This window comes from Barbus barbus (assembly GCF_936440315.1).
Source record: "Barbus barbus genome assembly, chromosome: 17".
Lineage (NCBI taxonomy): Eukaryota > Metazoa > Chordata > Actinopteri > Cypriniformes > Cyprinidae > Barbus > Barbus barbus.
The window spans coordinates 30620586-30639083 of record NC_136745.1 but is presented as its reverse complement, the minus strand read 5'-3'; the positions used below and the strand labels follow the sequence as shown (position 1 = coordinate 30639083).

General features: G+C 36.3%; 1 protein-coding gene across 1 annotated transcript in view; it reads right to left on the bottom strand.

The window, feature by feature from the left end:
- The window catches only part of LOC306883269 (ATPase family gene 2 protein homolog A-like), a 54199-nt gene extending 36263 nt beyond the window's left edge, over positions 1 to 17936 (bottom strand). Inside the window, exons 1-9 of the mRNA XM_079438410.1 lie at positions 17707 to 17936; positions 14701 to 14825; positions 13284 to 13441; positions 11705 to 11763; positions 11103 to 11627; positions 9301 to 9430; positions 8338 to 8394; positions 8098 to 8221; positions 6501 to 6756 (exon numbers count right to left, since the gene is read on the bottom strand). Coding sequence (XP_079294536.1) covers positions 6501 to 6756; positions 8098 to 8221; positions 8338 to 8394; positions 9301 to 9430; positions 11103 to 11627; positions 11705 to 11763; positions 13284 to 13441; positions 14701 to 14825; positions 17707 to 17836 — 1564 coding nt within the window. The 5' untranslated portion in view covers positions 17837 to 17936. The remainder of the gene's footprint in view (positions 1 to 6500; positions 6757 to 8097; positions 8222 to 8337; positions 8395 to 9300; positions 9431 to 11102; positions 11628 to 11704; positions 11764 to 13283; positions 13442 to 14700; positions 14826 to 17706) is intronic.
- Between the last annotated feature and the right edge of the window lie 562 nt (positions 17937 to 18498).

The following is an 18498-nucleotide window of genomic DNA, read 5'->3' as shown; positions in this document are numbered from 1 at the left end:
TGTATATATTAATATTTATTTAAAATGAATGCTTTATAATAATTGTTAAACTAAAGGTGCTTGTGTGTAATGGAGTAATAATAATATAAATCTTATAATAATTATATAAATCATACGTAAATTGTAATTATCAGTGAAGCCAGACAATTTTGTTGTATCTTTTTTAAGGTACTTCATAGTGACCTTTAATTTGTAGAAAGAGAAACTGGGGGAGTGACTTTTTTTGTGTCATACATGTGTCACTTTGCTCACATCTGATTGGTCCAATTTCAGTTTGCAATCTCTAACTCAGAACATAACCTGCCCCAGAGCAGGTTAGCCGTGGAGTGTAAGTTACTATGGCAATGAACGCAGCTAAAAGCCAAGCCACTTTCATGGTATCTAAAACCCAGGATTGGTGCAAACTAAACTGAAACTTACCTGGCTAGCCAGCTAATCCGGCTTCATGGTACAGGCCCCAGCTCTCTCTCTCTCTCACACACACACACACACACACACACACACACACACACACACAAGCACCAGCTCTCTCTCTCTCACACACACACACACACACACACACACACACACTGGACAGATAATAAGACACAGCTGAAGCGGCTTCATCTGCTGAATCCAGCCAGAGACGCGGTCTAATCTCTGTTTGAGCTGATTTATTTGAGAGCAAACATCCCGCAGGCTTTCCTCCGCTCTGAGACAGAGTAAACATCCGCCGCTCTGATCGGATGTGAATCAAACCTGACCTGCTGCTCTCTGGAGATGACGACATCAAACAGGACTCACAAACTCACAAACAGAGAGACCAGAGACCCTGCCTACAATTAACACGGTTAAAAACAGATCACCTGGAAATCCAGCTAAAATAATCATCATCACTGGGTCAGAAAGCAGAAGATCACTGGCTGTAATTCAGTGAGGAAGATCACACAGAGAGGTTTAAAGCAGGGCTCAGATCCGGTTCAAGGAATTACATTTGGACAGAAACATAACCGGAAACAGAAACAAAATCTAATTTAATACTTCTGAACAGAATCGAACATTTGAAATAGCCATTAACCACTTAATAACCTTATTTTATCGTTCCATTTCATTTCTGAATTTTGTAGTCAAACAACCAGGAATTTAAGTACACTGAAAAAAATTAGTATTTTAAATATCTACAAGTACTTGAATCAGGATGCATTTACTTGACAAGTAAAATGATTCAAGATATTATGAAAAGCGTTGAAAAGCAAAGAGTAAAAAGACTTTTTTGTGAATTGTGCTTGTGATATTTAAATTTAAAGACTAAAACAGACAAAACATGAAACAGCTCCTGCATCATTAAAAGATGACGTTCTGCATTTGACTGAAGACAGAAAGAAGGAAATGAAGAACAGAAGAGATGATGGGTAAAGCAGGCATGTTTTAGATCTTTCTCGTTCCTGTATTACACACAGCTGCAGTGAAGAAAAATACCAGCACTTATATATAATACAACAGAAAGAACAGACTCCAGAGAGAGATGAGGACACATACGCCCCATAAACGCTTCCGGGTTTATAAACATGACACTCATATAAACCCGGCGTGGGGTGTGTGTCCGAAAACTCATCTGGCTGTAAAAGGAAAGAGCGCGCAGCAGAAAGACTTTATAAGGAAGAAACTGTCCTTCTCACACACACACACACACACACACACACACAGAGACACACACACACACACAGAGACACACGCACACACAGGTGTTTATTCTCCTTTAGGATCGTTCAGTGTGATTTATACGCTTCTCTTCTGCCTTTACTTCATGAAAGAAAAAGCCAGACAAACACTTTTCAGGACAGATCCATGATAAAATCACCCTATCACATACGCTAGACGTCCAGGGCCAGATTCATGAAACATTCTTATGAATATAGTTCTTCTTAAAGCTATTCGTAAAATAACATTACTGAACATTTTGTATTCCCAAAAATGCTTATCTTTTTTCCTTAAGACAAAACTTATGAAGAACTCAAAAACTTGAAAGGGATGTTTCTAAATAACTTTTCTTAAACACTATTACAAATTAATACATTTTACGAATTACTTTTATCATCTAGCAAATAATTTATCTTATGACAGTTAATCATAGGTCAACTTGCTTGTCACTTAAAACTTTTGTTTCTTCATCAGGTTTGTAGAAATGTGTCTCTGCATCAGTGTCTCAGCAATGGATGCTCTGCAGTGAATGGGTGCCGTCAGAATGAGAGCAGATAAAAACATCACAATAATCCACACCACTCCAGTCCATCAGTTAACATCTGGAGAAGACTAAAGCTTTAAAGTTTAGCTCTGTTTTGTCTTGTAAACGCTGCTTGATCTGCAGATTTCTCTCCTGATTCAGACCAGAACACTTTATCACTGGAGGAAGAGTTATTATGGATTATGGACATTAAAAACTTCTTAATGCTGGATTAGTTTCATCTTTTGTCTTCTCCAGATGTTAACTGATGGACTGGAGTGGTGTGGATTATTGTGATGTTTTTATCTGCTCTCATTCTGACGGCACCCATTCACTGCAGAGCATCCATTGCTGAGACACATTTCTATCACACTCATCCTGATCTCAGACGGCCTGAAGGTGAGCACAAAGCAAATGTTCATTTTTGGATTAACTTTTTATTTAATATAGGGCTGATAGATGGATAAAGATCTCACTAAGATTTACCGGTGTGAAGTTTTGAAGTAAGAATGTAAGAGTGTTTTTTGGGAGTATTTTTGTGAATCCAGCCCCTGGCGCTGATGCAGTGGATTTGGTCAGGTGGAGCGTTTCAGTGTGTTTCTCTGCAGCAGGTCATTCAGAGGAAACTGCGCATTATTGATCAGACACGGACTGGAGATCAGTTTCAGTCAATGAGGGAGACTTGAGCTCCGAGTGACTGAATGCTGAGCACACAGAAACATCACAAACACACACAGAGAGAGTCACAGAGTCTCACACACACACACAGAGAGAGAGAGTCACAGAGTCTCACACACACACACACAGAGAGAGTCACAGAGTCTCTCACAAACACACACAGAGAGAGTCACAGAGTCTCACACACACACACAGAGAGAGAGAGTCACAGAGTCTCACACACACACACACAGAGAGAGTCACAGAGTCTCTCACACACACACACAGAGAGAGAGAGTCACATGTTTGTTTTGGTGAATTGTGGGCACTCTCCACAGGTGTAATGGTGTTTATACTGTACAAACCATATTTTCTATCGCCCTACACCTAAACCTACCCCTTACAGCAAACTTTCTGCATTTTTACTTTCTCAAAAAAACTCATTCTGTATGATTTATAATCCTTTTGAAATATGGGGTAGTGGCCTCATAAGTCACCTTCTCCTTGTAATACAGGACTCGACATTAACGCTTGTCCGGGACAAGTGAATGTTTTGGACGGGCAAGTGAAAGAGAAATTTACTTGCCCAATCAAACAAAAAGTCAATATCAAAAACAATAATAACTGCCTTTATCTGTGTCATAGGGGTGTGTGATATATATAGCTTGCGATGATTTCATAATTGCTGTTTTAACGAGTATATTGCAAATATACACCTACAGAGTGCACGCATACATTACATAAAGTCATCTAGGTTAGACTAGCTCACACGGAGAGTGTTCTTTCACTGCATGATTCAGTAATGCATGAAGAATGATCAGAAAATTAGAGATATGGGAACAGAAAATACAATACACGAAGATCAGCTCCAAAAACCATCATGATTACAAATGTGATTTTATAACAGTTCAATTTACAAGAAGTTAACATTAAGATACTTATGTTTTAGACACCATATTTCTTGTTTCAACACAAAAATAATCCCAAACACAGCCACAGCGCTGTTTTGTGTCTCTGAGCAGCATGACTGTGTGTGGTTCCTGAATGAATCAGCTGTTTAAATGATTCGGTTCAGTCGCAATGACTCACTTATTAACAGAGATTTGATGCCACCTACTGGCGGTTTGAATTTCACATTTACAGTATTTTTTAAATCATTTCAAATATCAGTATCCATGGTTTTATGAATCAAAACATTATTTATTCATGTGTAACTGCAGATTAAAGCGTTCCATGTCCCTCAGAGCTGCATTAACAGAGTAAATATATCTGTTCCTCTTCAGATGCAGCTTCTGTGCTTCCTCTGCACTGCAAAGATCAACTTTCTTGATACTGATTTCATTTGTTTGGTAACAGCCCAAGTGTCTTATTATACTAGTTGACTCATTAAATTGAACTCTAATTTAAAAATTTTAAATGGAAGTTAAAATTCATACATAAAAATAAAATGCTAATATTTACTACTTTTTTTAAGTTTAATATTAAATAATTGTATTTGTAATTAATATTCCCTTTTCATTTTAAAATATAATAGTATTATCACACTATTTTATTTTATTTTTTTATTTTATTTAACAAGAAAAATCTAACTAAAACTAAATATTTTAATAATTAATTATATAACTCAATCAAAAAAAAAAAATCAAAAAATCTCTCTCTGGGCAACTGGGTAACTTTTATACTCAGACAAGTAAATGAGAATGCTTAATGTCAAGCCCTGTAATACATATGTTATACCCATGTCATTATACAAATTTGTGTCCTCATTTGTCACAAAAACACGCGCACACACACACACACGCACACACGCGCGCACACACACACACACACAGACAGCTGTGTTGACCTTGCCAAACCAAACCATCCCTCAGAGACTCACTGATGGAGTACACAGACTCAGTCTATTTTTACATCTCTCTCTCTCTCTGTGTGTGTGTGTGTGTGTGTGTGTGTGTGTCTGCATGTCTCCACAGGAAGTGCTGTTGTCTGCATGCATACAGGCCATTGTGACCTTAAAGACACATTCAACCTCGGGAATAAGAGGAGAAACAAACACCTGCAGCGGAGAGTGAATGAAAGGATGAACCAGGAGGAGAACAGGAGAAATTAATGCTTTTATTCATCAAGACCGCATTAAATTGATTAAAAGTGACAGTAAAGACATTTATAACGTTACAAAATATTTCTATTTCAAATACTGTTCTTTTGCATTTGCTAGTTATCTGTGAATCCTGAAAAATTCAATGTATCACGGTTTCCACAAAAATATTGTGCAGCACAACTGTTTTCAACATTGATATTAATCAGAAATGTTTGTTGAGCAGTAAATCAGTATATTATTATGATTTCTGAAGATCATGTGACACTGAAGACTGGAGTAATGATGCTGAAAATACAGCTGCAGATCACAGAAATACATTACAGTTTAACACATATTCATATAGAAAACAGCTGTTTTAAATTTTATTAATATTTCACAATTTTTACTATATTATTGATCAAATAAATGCAGCTTAAAGCCCCATTCACACCAACTGTTATTGTTCTCGGTGTGACCGGCATTAATGCAACTAGATGAACACATTAATGGCATCATATATCAATACGGCTATAAAATAATACATTTTATTTTACATTAAAATGTAGTTTTGAAGTATTGTTATAATGTAAAATGTAAAATGAGCTGCTGTGATCACTTGCTCTTAAAATACTCTCTCATTTCTGGTCGTACAGATAAGAGTAATACATCTTTCAGATCTGTAAAGACTCTGTTTATGTGTGCGCTCACAATAATAACAAAACACTGCGCTTTAGTAAAATAATGAAAGTAAACAGGACGCTCTTTCTGTCTCGGTCTCTCTGAGCTTGAAACTCTGTATACTTGCCTCACAGACAAGAAAAATATGTCTATAGAGAGTGAAAAGTCTACTTTAAATAAACCAATTCAAATGGAAAACAAATATTCTCAGATTATGTAATCCATATGAAACATGCATACAGGAGCATCTACTGTGGAGATGACGAGTCAGTGTTACCAACTTCATCTCTTAAGCAGAAAGCACTAGTTTATTTACTTTTTTTTTATTCATTTAGCTGAGGCTTTTATCCAAAGCGACTTACAATTGCTATATATGTCAGAGGTCGCACGCCTCTGGAGCAACTAGGGGTTAAGTGTCTTGCTCAGGGACACATTGGTGTCTCACAGTGGATTCAAACCCGGGTCTCTCACACCAAAGGCATGTGTCTTATCAACTGCACCATCATCACCCCTTTAATAATCCCTTTTCATTTAATTTTTATTTAATTTTTTTATTTTATTTAACAAGAAAAATCTAACTAAATAAACAAAATATTTTAATATTTAATATTTATCAACACATTATTAAAATGTTAATGCAGCTCCCTTACTGTTGTTCCCTGACACATTCATAACCAGCGGTGTGCTGTGGCACGCTTTATGTGTAGGTTATAAGGTTATGTAGACAATTAAAGGTTCATTATTGTGATTTAAATAGTTTAATAAAAGTGTGATTAATCGACTAATGCTTCAAACGAACGACTACTAGTCGACCAGAAGAATCTTTAGTTGAGGGCAGCTCTAGTACTCATAATAATCGTAATAAAGCGCAGCATCACTCACCAGCTTCCTTGCAGACGGCGGAGAGGTCGGCTCCCACGTATCCGTGCGCGGCGTCGGCGATCTCCCGCAGATCATCAGCGCTGACGGCACACGGCATGGAGCGCAGCTGCTTCTGCAGGATATCCATCCGGCCGTCTGCGCCGGGAACACCGATCTCCAGCTCCTTATCGAAGCGTCCGGGCCGCCGCAGCGCCGGATCCAGAGCATGAGGACGATTAGTGGCTCCCAGAACCAGCAGCTGACCGCTGTGGCCCTCCTGAGCTCAGAAAACACACACACACACACACACACACACACACCACATCAAACCACCGCACCAGCCTGGAGACTAAACTACCTCAACACTTTAAAAATTCACATTAGGGCTGCAAAACAATTAGTCGCGATTAATCGATTCAAAATAAAAGTTTGTTTACATACTATGTGTGTGTGTACTGTATATATTTATTATGTATATATAAACACACACATAGGCTACATGTATATATTAAGGAAAAATATGTAAGATTTATATATAAAATATTTATACAATATAAATGATATACAAGTGTTTACATACCAATATTTTTTTTTATATATACGTGTGTGTATTTATATACACATAATACATATACACAGAACACACACATACAGTATGTAAACAAACTTTTATTTTGAATTGATTAATCGTAACTAATCGTTTTGCAGCCCTAATTCACATTTATCTGTTTTGAGGTGCATGACATGCTAAACTTCATATTAATCTAATTTCTGAATTAAAAATTATTACTACACATTCCGTTTATGAGCGCATATTGAGATACGAGAAAGAAAGAAAGAAAGAAAGAAAGAAAGAAAGAAAGAAAGAAAGAAAGAAAGAAAGAATAATATTTAAATAATTTTTAATAATGGAACAAATAAAAATTAAAAAGAGTCACGTTTCTGCATACATTTTAATTACACATGTGCCTAGAATGTATTTATTGTGACTGGTCAATTGTGGCATTCGGTGGTCAAATATCTTTGCATATTTATCATTTATGACAAAAAAATGCTAAAAATACACAATCAACAGATATAAACCTGGATTTTTATCATTAACTATAAAACCATGAAAAAGCATTTTGTTACTTGAAATAAATGTTAAATGAAATAAAATTTAAACATTTAAAAATTAAACTAATTTTATTTCAGATATTATTTCTCTCTTTTTAGTTTAAGTATTAAAAATAACAAAAACTGAAATAAAAATGAACAAAAACCATACAGACATTTAAAAAATATATAATCAAAAATTACAAACTCACAACAGAATGATTGAAATTTTAACTAAAAATTCATTAATAAAAAATAAAATAAAATAAATAATGAAGCAATTGGTTAATTGTATTGAACTGAATTTCAACAAAATTTCTGTTAATAAAAAATGTGAAAAGCAATGTTATCATGATTACAGCAGAAATATCAGAGGAAATATCTTATAGCCTTCTAATAATTGTGTTGGGGTCTTTGGGTGAAAAAGCTTGAGAGCCGCTGATCCAGAGTCTCCTCAGACCCTGAGGATTCAGTAACCGTTCACTAGACTCACAGCAGACAGACCCAAACATCACATACTCACAGATCCGATCCCGTCCATGAGCGTCAGCAGCGTGGCCACGACACGCTTCTCCACCTCATTCTGAGCTCCTTCTCTCCTCGGACACAGAGCGTCTAACTCATCGATGAAGATGATGGCAGGCTGCCTGTCTCACACACACACACACACACACACACACAGAGTGATTATGGTTCACACAATGCTCGTCACACACAGTGAGATGTCGTTAGTATAGTGAGTATTGTTAGTGAGTATAGTTACCTCTGTGAGGCCTGTGTGAAAATCTGCCTCAATCTGGCTTCAGTTTCTCCATAAAACCTGCAGAGATTCAGAGACATTTACACACTTATGACAACCAATATTAATTAAATTCAATTGGAAATGATAATGAATGAATGAATGAATGAATGATGCATTTATATAGCGCTTTATTGTATATTGCTGTACACCCAAAGCACTTTGCAATCATGTGGGGGGGTCTCTCCTCAATATATAATGTATATTTACAACTTATATTTATAATGATATATTACGCACACATATATGCATGCATGCATGTGTATATATATATATATATATTCACATAACATTTACATACATGCATATATATACACATACATATAAATACACATATTTGTGGGTTTTAATATAAGTGCAGTTTAGCTGAAATATATAAAAATTACAAAATTTATTTTATATATTTTAATATAATAAAAAATATTTTATTGTGCTTTATACTGCTATTGTTTTGATTATCAATATCAGTTTAGCTGAAATATAGTTTTTTTTTAATTGTGACTTTTATTGTTTAATTATGTCGTCGTTGTTTTGATTATCGATTTCAGATTTCATTGTCAATTATGAATTTTATTTTTAATGACTATTTATATTGTTCTTTGGTTATATTGTTTTGACTATCAATTTTAGATTAATTAAAATACACAATTTTTCTCAAATGGGACTATGTTTTATTGTTTACGTTGTTGCTTTGATTATTGATGTCAGTTTAATTTCAGTTTGAGAAATATACATTTTTTTTTTTTTATTGTTCTTTAGTTCATGATGTTGTTGTTGTTTAGTTATATTGTTTTTGTTTTGATTATTAAATTACAGATTTTTTTATATTTTTTATGTGACTCTTGATTGTCCTTTGGTTGTGCTGCTGTTGTTGCTCAGTGTTGGTGTACTCATGTTTTAATGATGCTGTAATAGTGTCTCACACACTTGCTCATGATCTCGGGGCCGTTGATGACGCTCATGTGAGCTCCCACTTCATTGGCTACGGCTCGTCCAATCATGGTCTTCCCTGAGCCGGGCGGCCCATACAGCAGCAGCCCTCGAGGCGGCGGGATTCCTATTTGACAGACACATGCTCACGTCACATGACCACATCAGAGCCAACACTTCACTGCAAACATAAGCAATCTGTCACCTGACCACATAAAAAAAGATATGGTTATTTTGCATTTATAAAAAATTTTTTGTGGAAATGCCAGGCTGATTAAAAAAAATTTGTCTAAAAGAGAAAAAAAAAAAAAACGATAGTAGATATCACTTTCTGTCACAGGAAATCAAAGGTCAAGTGCATTGCATTGTGGGAAACAGTATATCACAGTTTTCATTTTGATTTAATTTAATTTTTTTGTCATTTTGTTATGTGTTGTCACATTTCTATTTTCATTTTTCGTATTAGTTTTAGTTTAATTTTTAGTAATTTTGTTGTGAACTTTTGTAATTTTTTGTTGTTTTTATTTTTTTTAAAAATCGAAATAGTGTATTTAATTTTAGGGTGTTTTTTCAGTTTTAGTTTTAGTAGTAATTCAGTAAGAAATTTAAGAACTTTTTAAAATGGTAAACTTTTAAAATTTTCAGTTTTCAATTTAATTTACGTTTATTTTTAGTCATTTTGTTTCGTGCTTGTCACTATTTATTTTCAAACTGTTTTTTTTATTTATTTATTTTTTATTCACTTTTATATCTTCGGTATTCTTTTTAGTTTAATTTTAATTCTTTAACAATTTTATTATGTACTTTTATTTTATTATCGTTATTTCTCAATAGTTTAGTTTTATTTCAGTTTTAGTTATATTTCAGTTAGTAATTTTAATATTACAACAAACTTATTTTAGTTAGTTGCCAAGGCAACATTTTTAATTTATATTCTTCCATCCAATATTTATATTTAATTTTATATAACTTTATTTCAATTAACAACATTGTTTTAAATAACTTTACATTTATTTAATGATAACAACAGTGTTGTATACTGCATGAAGCGCAGTATGGAGTACCTCAAGGCTCAGTACTAGGGCCGTTACTGTTCACACTTTACATGTTACCCTTGGGAGATATCATTCTGAAAAATGGTGTTAGCTTTCACTGTTATGCTGATGATACTCAGATCTATATTTCTTTGTGGCCCGGTGAAACACACCAAATTGAGAAACTAACGGAATGCATAGTTGATATAAAAAACTGGATGACGATTTAATAACCTAGATCACTATCTGCTCTGTAAATTCTTCGTCATCAGTTAGGAACCTAGGTGTGTAGTTTGATAGCAATCTTTCCTTCGAAAATCATGTTTCATGTACTTGTTACATCGTAAGAAGAATGACATCTACGCTAATATTAGTCTGTTTCTCTCTTATTCCGAGGTCACCGTAGCCACCCAGATCCAGTCCGTATCAAGATCAGATGGTGGATCAGCACCTAGAGATGACCTCTACAGCCCCGACTGAGCCTGGTTTCTCCCAAGATTTTTTCTCCATTCGGTCACGGATGGAGTTTTCGTTCCTTGCCGCTGTCACCTCTGGCTTGCTTAGTTGGGGACACTTCATTTCCAGTGATTTCGTCGACTTGATTGCACAGATACTATTAGAACTGAAATGAGCTGGACTTGGTGACTTGCAGGTGACTTGACTGCATATCTCTACCATTAAATATATGGATTATACTGAGGCAAAGGACTAATGTAAGTAGTGGGCCGCCCAGGCCGCCCAGATGTGACCTCTGACCTCACTCACCATAGTTCCGGAAAAGCTCTGGGTGTTTGAGCGGCAGCTCGATGGTCTCCCTGATGACCTGCAGCTGACCACTGAGGCCACCGATCATACTGTATGTGATCTTTGACCCCTCACCCCCCTCCTCGGCCTGGTCCTGCTCGCTGGGGTCACACAGGCTCAGTGTGGAGGAGCTGCAGATGGAGTAGAAGGTGTCCGTGGACAAGCGTCCACACCCCTCCGACAGAGGACCGTCTGTGAACGACACCTCACACGGCGTCAGGGGTGAGGGATCATGTGATCGCTCAGGGGTCAGGGGTGAGGGGTCATGTGATCGCTCAGGGGTCAGGGGAGAGGGGTCATGTGATCGCTCAGGTGTGCTCTGCTGGATGGACAGCTGTTCCAGCCGTGAGGAGAGATCGACAGCGACTCCATCGGAGCGTCTCAGAGTCTCTCCGTCGACGCCCGTCACCGAATCCACAGCCAGAACACACTGACGCCCAAAATACGAGACGCACACAGAGCCCCCCGGCAGCAGAACACGGCCGTCTGTGAGAGAGAGAATCACATTTCTCAAAATACTGCCATCCTTCAGAGAGAGCTTAGAGAATCAGAGCGCTTGTTACCCAGCGTCCGCAGAAGATAATTCCTGAATTCCTCCGTATGCAGCACTTTGTCTTCAGGCCTGTAAGATTAAAAACAAACAAACTATTAAAACGCTTCCTGATTCTTTAATGTTCAGCTCTATCAACAGCATTCCAGGAATATTGCCGATTACACATTAATTAGAAATCCGATTAATCGCATCCAAAATAAAGGTTTTTGTTTACATAATGAATATACACAGTACACACTCGTATATTATGTACACACATATACAGTAAATACTTAAGACAAAAATGTTTTGTTATATATATATATATATATATATATATATATATATATATATATATATATATATATATATATATATATATATATTATATATATATATATATATATATATATATATACACACATACACACGCAAAATATACACAGAACACACACATATATTATGTAAACAAAAACCTTTATTTTGGATGCAATTTATATATATATATATATATATATATTAGTGCTGTCAAACGACAATAAATAAATACAATTTTATATACATATTTTAATACACAGTCAACATATTTTAAGAGTTGTCACAATACTTTGTGAAAAATTTCTCATTTTAATTAAGTTTAACATGATGTATTAAAATAACTAAACTAAATCTAAAATAAAAATGAATAAAAACGTATTAAATTATTATTTTTTTATATGACAAAAATACACCACAAAATTACTAAAACTTTAAAATTGAAAGTAAAAGTCGTAGAAATTAACAACATCTTAAAATATAATGAAAATTAATAACATTGTATAAAGTCCTGGAAATGTCTATATAAATTTGTTTCTATTTTATGTTAAGCTATAAAAAAATTGTATTGAGTACAAATTGCTATTAAAAATTGTAATTTAATTGCAAAATACTAAAAAATGTTTTTTTAGTAACTGTAAATCCATTAGAAATAAAAATGTAAACCCTGAAGAACATTCAATTTTTCTGGAATTTAATTATTACATATTTTAATTATTTCAATATATTGCCACTCCTAGTTTCTGTAAATACAGTTTGAGAATTAGCAGCTTTGTCATTACAGCAGAAGCAGCAGGAATCTTTAAGACTTGGAGTTAAAAAATTGAGAATCACTGATTTAGAACCACTTTACAGCTCTAATAATAATAATAATAATAATAATAATAATAATAAAGGGGAAAAGGTGTAAATTTGTGCCAAAAAGAAAAAAATACAAATAAATAAATAAATAAATTTAAAATGTGCTCAAATAAAAATACAAATAGCTGATTTCTTCTTCTAAACTTTCAAACACTCTTGGCCCTTTACTTTCATTTTAAGTGTATTACTGTCCACATGACCTTTGGGACGAGTCAAATTTCCTATCTGAAGTATCCGACAACAGTACATTTGTGACATTACCTAGCTTTATCTAACTACTCAAATCACTGAACAGCTTATTTACAACAAAAACCCTGGCAGTGTGTGTGTTTCTGCTCTCCAGCAGCAGAGGGCGGCACTCCCTCAGAGTTACAGCAGTGCTGAGAAGCATCTTCAAGGATTGTTTGAGTGTGATGATCTCTGGGGAGGTTTACCTGAGCGTCAGCTGCACCTGTTCGGCCTGAAGAACAGCTCCGGTGATCGGCTGCAGAGTCACCAGAGACCCAGACCTCACTCTCAGACCCGACTGAACACTGCACTGCAGACCCACACGCCTGCCCGGAAACTGAGCCGCCGGCCACGCCACACACACCTGCACAGAGACAGAGAGAGAGAGAGAGAGAGAGACACAGAGACAGAGAGACAGAGACAGAGAGACAGAGAGAGAGAGAGAGAGTCAATACACACACACATGTTGGTTTATGTGGTTTATGGGGACTCTCCATAGGCGTAATGGTTTTTATACTGAACAAACTGTGTGTGCTATTGCCCTACACCAACCCTACACCTAAACTTAGCCCTCACAGGAGACTTTGTGCATTTTTAGATTTTCAAAAAAACACCATTTAGTATGTTTTTTAAGCCTTTTGAATTACGGGGACATAGGCAGTGTCCTCATAAACCACCTTCATATTGTAATACCTCTGTCATACCCATGTCATTATACACATTTGTGTCCTCATAAACCACATAAACATGCACAGAGTCAACACACACACAATCACATAAACACAGTCTCTCACACACACATGCAGTCACACACACACAATCACATACACATATACACACAGTCTCTCACAAACACACAGAGTCCACACACACAGTCAACACAGAGTCAACACACACACAGTAAACACGCACACAGTCAACATGCACATATACACACACAGTCTCTCACAAACACACACACAGAGTCAACACAGTCAACACACAATCACATACACACACAGTCTCTCACACACACACGCGCACACACACACACACACACACACAGAGTCAACACACACACAATCACATACACACACACAGTCAACATACAGATTCAACACACACAGTCAACACACACACACACAGTCTCTCACACACACACACACACACACAGTCAACACACAGTCTCTCACACACACATACACACACACAGAGTCAACACACACACGTCAACACACACACAAGGGAAGTCGTGGCCTAATGGTTAGAGAGTCGGACTCGTAATCCAAAGGTTGTGGGTTTGAGTCTCGGGCCGGCAGGGATTGTAGGTGGGGGGAGTGAATGTCCAGAGCTCTCTCCACCCTCAATACCACGACTGAGGTGCCCTTGAGCAAGACACCGAACCCCCAACTGCTCCCCGGGCGCCGCAGCATAAATGCCCACTGCTCCGGGTGTGTGTTCACTGTGTGTGTGTGTGTTCACGGTGTGTGTGTGTGTGTTCACGGTGTGTGTGTGTGTGTGTGTGTGTGTGTGTGCACGTTGGATGGGTTAAATTCACGAATGAGCACGAATTCCGAGTATGGGTCACTATTCCGAGTATGGGTCACTACACTTGGCAGTATGTCACTTCACTTCACTTCACACCTGCTGCTGTCCTGTGCTGCTGGAGATCAGGACGGGTCGTCCGATGCAGATGTTCAGAGTCTTCATGGTGTTCACACTCATCTGAGCCAAATATGAACGCCAGCGCTGAGGGGCTTTATCTTCAGCTGCAAACACACACACAGATGCAGTCTTCAAATACAAAATGTAGGTTTGAAATATAATCTATTTAAATAATGTACTACATTAGGCACCATTAGGTTCAAAATGAATGCATGAGGTTTGGAATATAGATATCATTACTCCAGTCTTCAGTGTCACATGATCTTCAGAAATCATTCTAATATGCTGATTTATTATCAATGTTGCACAATTTCTGTAGAAACTGATACCATCTTAGAAACACAAAGTTCAAAAGAACAGCATTTATTTGAAATAGAACTCTTTTCTAACATTATAAACCATCACATATCAGTTTGTGTAATTTCATCCCTGCTAGATAATTCATGTTGAACTGTAAGTGGTGTTACTGGAAAGGAAGGATTTGGGAAGAGCAGAAACTCAGCCATGAAGCAGAAGATCACTAAAGTCTTAGAGCAGAGTCAAGCAGTGCTGAGGATCATGATGGGTTAAACTCACCAACGCTCTGCTGATTCCAAACCTCCACTAGCATTAATATCAGCACAAATACTGTGCAGCAGGAGCTTCATGAATGGGTTTAAAGCCTCACTTCTCCAGTCGACAAGCGTGGGGCAGAGTGAGTAAAGCACACACATACTGGACTCTGGAGCAGCAGAAACCTGTTCTGAGGAGACCGATCACACTTCAGTCAGATGAGTGCGTCTGGGTTTGATGATATCAGGAGAACATCACCTGTCTGACTGCACTGTGTCGACTGGAGAGTTTGGTGAATGAGGGATGATGCTGTGGAGCTGTTTTTAAGAGGTTGGGCTGATGAAGAGAAATCAAGACATTCTGGATGATGCTGTGCTTCCAACTGTGTGTGATCAGTTTGAGGAAGAGCCTTTCTATTCCAGCATGAAGCAAGGTCCATAAAGACACGGCTGGAACTACTTAAACTACTTCAGTCTGTGTGCATTGAATTTATTTAATACACGAGTTTCACAATTTGAGTTGAATTACTGAAATAAATTAACTTTTCCACGACATTCTAATTTATTGAGATACACATGTAATGCAAAGTCAAGGTCTGAAGCAGAGCCGGCCCAAGGCATAAGCGAACTAAGCGGCTGCTTAGGGCCCCGTGGCCACCAGAGGGCCCCCAAGAGTAGTCTACAGTAAAAATTACCGTTTATTTTATCTTATATTAGTGATATATGTCAGTGACATATTAAATAATTAAATATTCTATGCATATAATTTGAATATTTCCATAACGACGTGTCATGCAGGCACAATAATGAGCATTTGATAATATGCGCCGGACGCTGCCGTGTGGATCTGTCCGATTAACATCACGTAAATTCACCCGAAATACATGGAAGTAAGTGGTCAGTCAGCTGGGAGAAAAACAGAGTAAACTTTATGGTAAATGTGTAGCCTATTTGATAGGAATAAACCATGTCCATTAATTGAAAGGATTATTATTGCCGCTTTCCATAGAAATCATCGTGTTGCCTATAGCCTATAACAAACTAAATGTCTTTTTTTTTTTTTTTTTTTTTACTTAACTGAAGTGTATTTAAATGCCTGAAACCTAAAATAAACTGTATTTAGTTGAAAACACTGAACAATTATGAAATATGAAAAGCACAGAGCGCGTCTTTCTTTTTATTTTTTCGTCTTTCTCTGGCTCAAAGGGTTAAAGTCAATGCTGTTTTGCGGGTGGAGGGGGGCAAATTCAACACGGGGGTTTTGTGGCACAAATCAGAGGTGCGTTTCTCAAAACCATTGTTAGCTAACTATGGTCGTTATTTCCACTGAACTCTATTTGTAACGACAGAACTTGAGACCATAGTTGCTTTTTGGAAACGCACCCCTGGTCAGATCAGTAAAAATTACCATAACTTTCCTGGGTATATATTTTTGTAATAACAATAAGCTTCTCCTCAGCCTACATTTTGCGTCTTTGCTATTATATTCCAATATCATTATGCCTCAATTAGCTAGATATAAATTAAGAGTTGTTGTTTTATATTTACAGATGCTCTCTGTTGTGTTTAATATTTATTATAAAAAAGTACGACTTGTAATAAAAGTACAACTTCGATTAATATTTATGTTGTTAAAATAACATTGTTCTGTAAATGCATTGTCTGCTGGTTTATTTAGCTACTTTTCAGCACATTAAGTATGCCACTTAATACTTTAACCCCCGGTTTCTTGTTTCACAGACAAGGCTTAAGCTTAGTCCTAGACTAAAATGTAAATCTGAGCCATTTCAGCTGAAAGAAACTTGCACTGACTGATCTTAAAACATGTCAGTGCTTTTGTTTTGTCTTATGATGAACACCAGTAATGCTTTTTTCTAAGGCATGTTTATAAACATCACTTAAAATGTCCTAATTGAACTATGGCTTAATTCTGGCTTAGTCTAAGCCCTGTCTGTGAAACCGAGCCTAAGACTTTGAATGTTAAAGTGCAAATTAACACCTGACCGCTGTTGTAAGTTTGCAACTGTTGTTCAAAACCACAGAAAGGTAAAAACATGCAGGCAGACAATGGTATGATGTAAGCAACACAGCTACAACAAACACAACTGATAATGGGTGTGTTAGATTTATAGTGTGTGAATAATCAAGCTTTGACAATAAACAGTCATATTGGCGGCACCGAGGGGCCCCCAAATAAAATTCTGCTTAGGGCCCCATAAAAGCTTGGGCCGGCCCTGGTCTGAAGTCTCATCTTATGTGAATGCAAACCATCATCAAGGATGTTAACTTTTTAATTAGTATAAAATGACTTGAGTGCACCTTTAAACATCTTAAAGTTCCTCAAAACACCTGCCCAGCAGACTATTACAGGTGAGGTTTCTCGTGTTAGGCTCCTCCATCTGTCCTCAGTAATGAATGAATGAATGAAAGTTACCTCTGTCTATGAAGTCTGTGACGGTCAATCCTCCGCTGGAGTCCGGTTCATCACTCACTGACGAGGATCTGTCTCCTTCTCCTTCACTCGGTCTCTTTTTCCCTTTGCCTTTCCCTTTGCTCGATGACATGATGAGGCTTGATGTGTGTTAAACACACACACACTTTCTCACACACACTCCGTGCACATGTGAATGTAAACTTCCCGATGTGAAAGTTCAGCTCCTCCCCTCAGATACCGTAAAACACACAATATAAAGGCTTTAAACCGCACTGTTACACAAGACAACCTTTACTATATATTATATATTTATTAGACCTTGGTATTGCAGTCGGATACTATGGTACCACTAAAATATTTTCAAGATTAAAATGGATTAATTCATTAATTAATATACATTAAATTAATACAAAACATAAAAATAGATTAAAATAAATAAATAACAGTAAAATATATAAATAATAGATTAAAAAATTAGATTAAAATAAATGTAAACAATAGATTAAAGAACATAAATTAACAGATTAAAACAAACAAACAAATAGATTAAAATAAATAGTAAACAAACGAGTAATTAAATAATAACATAAAAATTAGATTCTAATTAAATAAATGAGTAAATAAAAGGATAATAAAATAAAATCAAATAAACAAATAATCAAAAATTATGTTAAATAATAAATAAATAAACATAGATTAAAAACAGGCAAATAAATAACTACATTAAAATAACATTAAGTAAATGAATAAACATGAAAATAAATAATTAAAAAATAGATTCAAATAAACAAT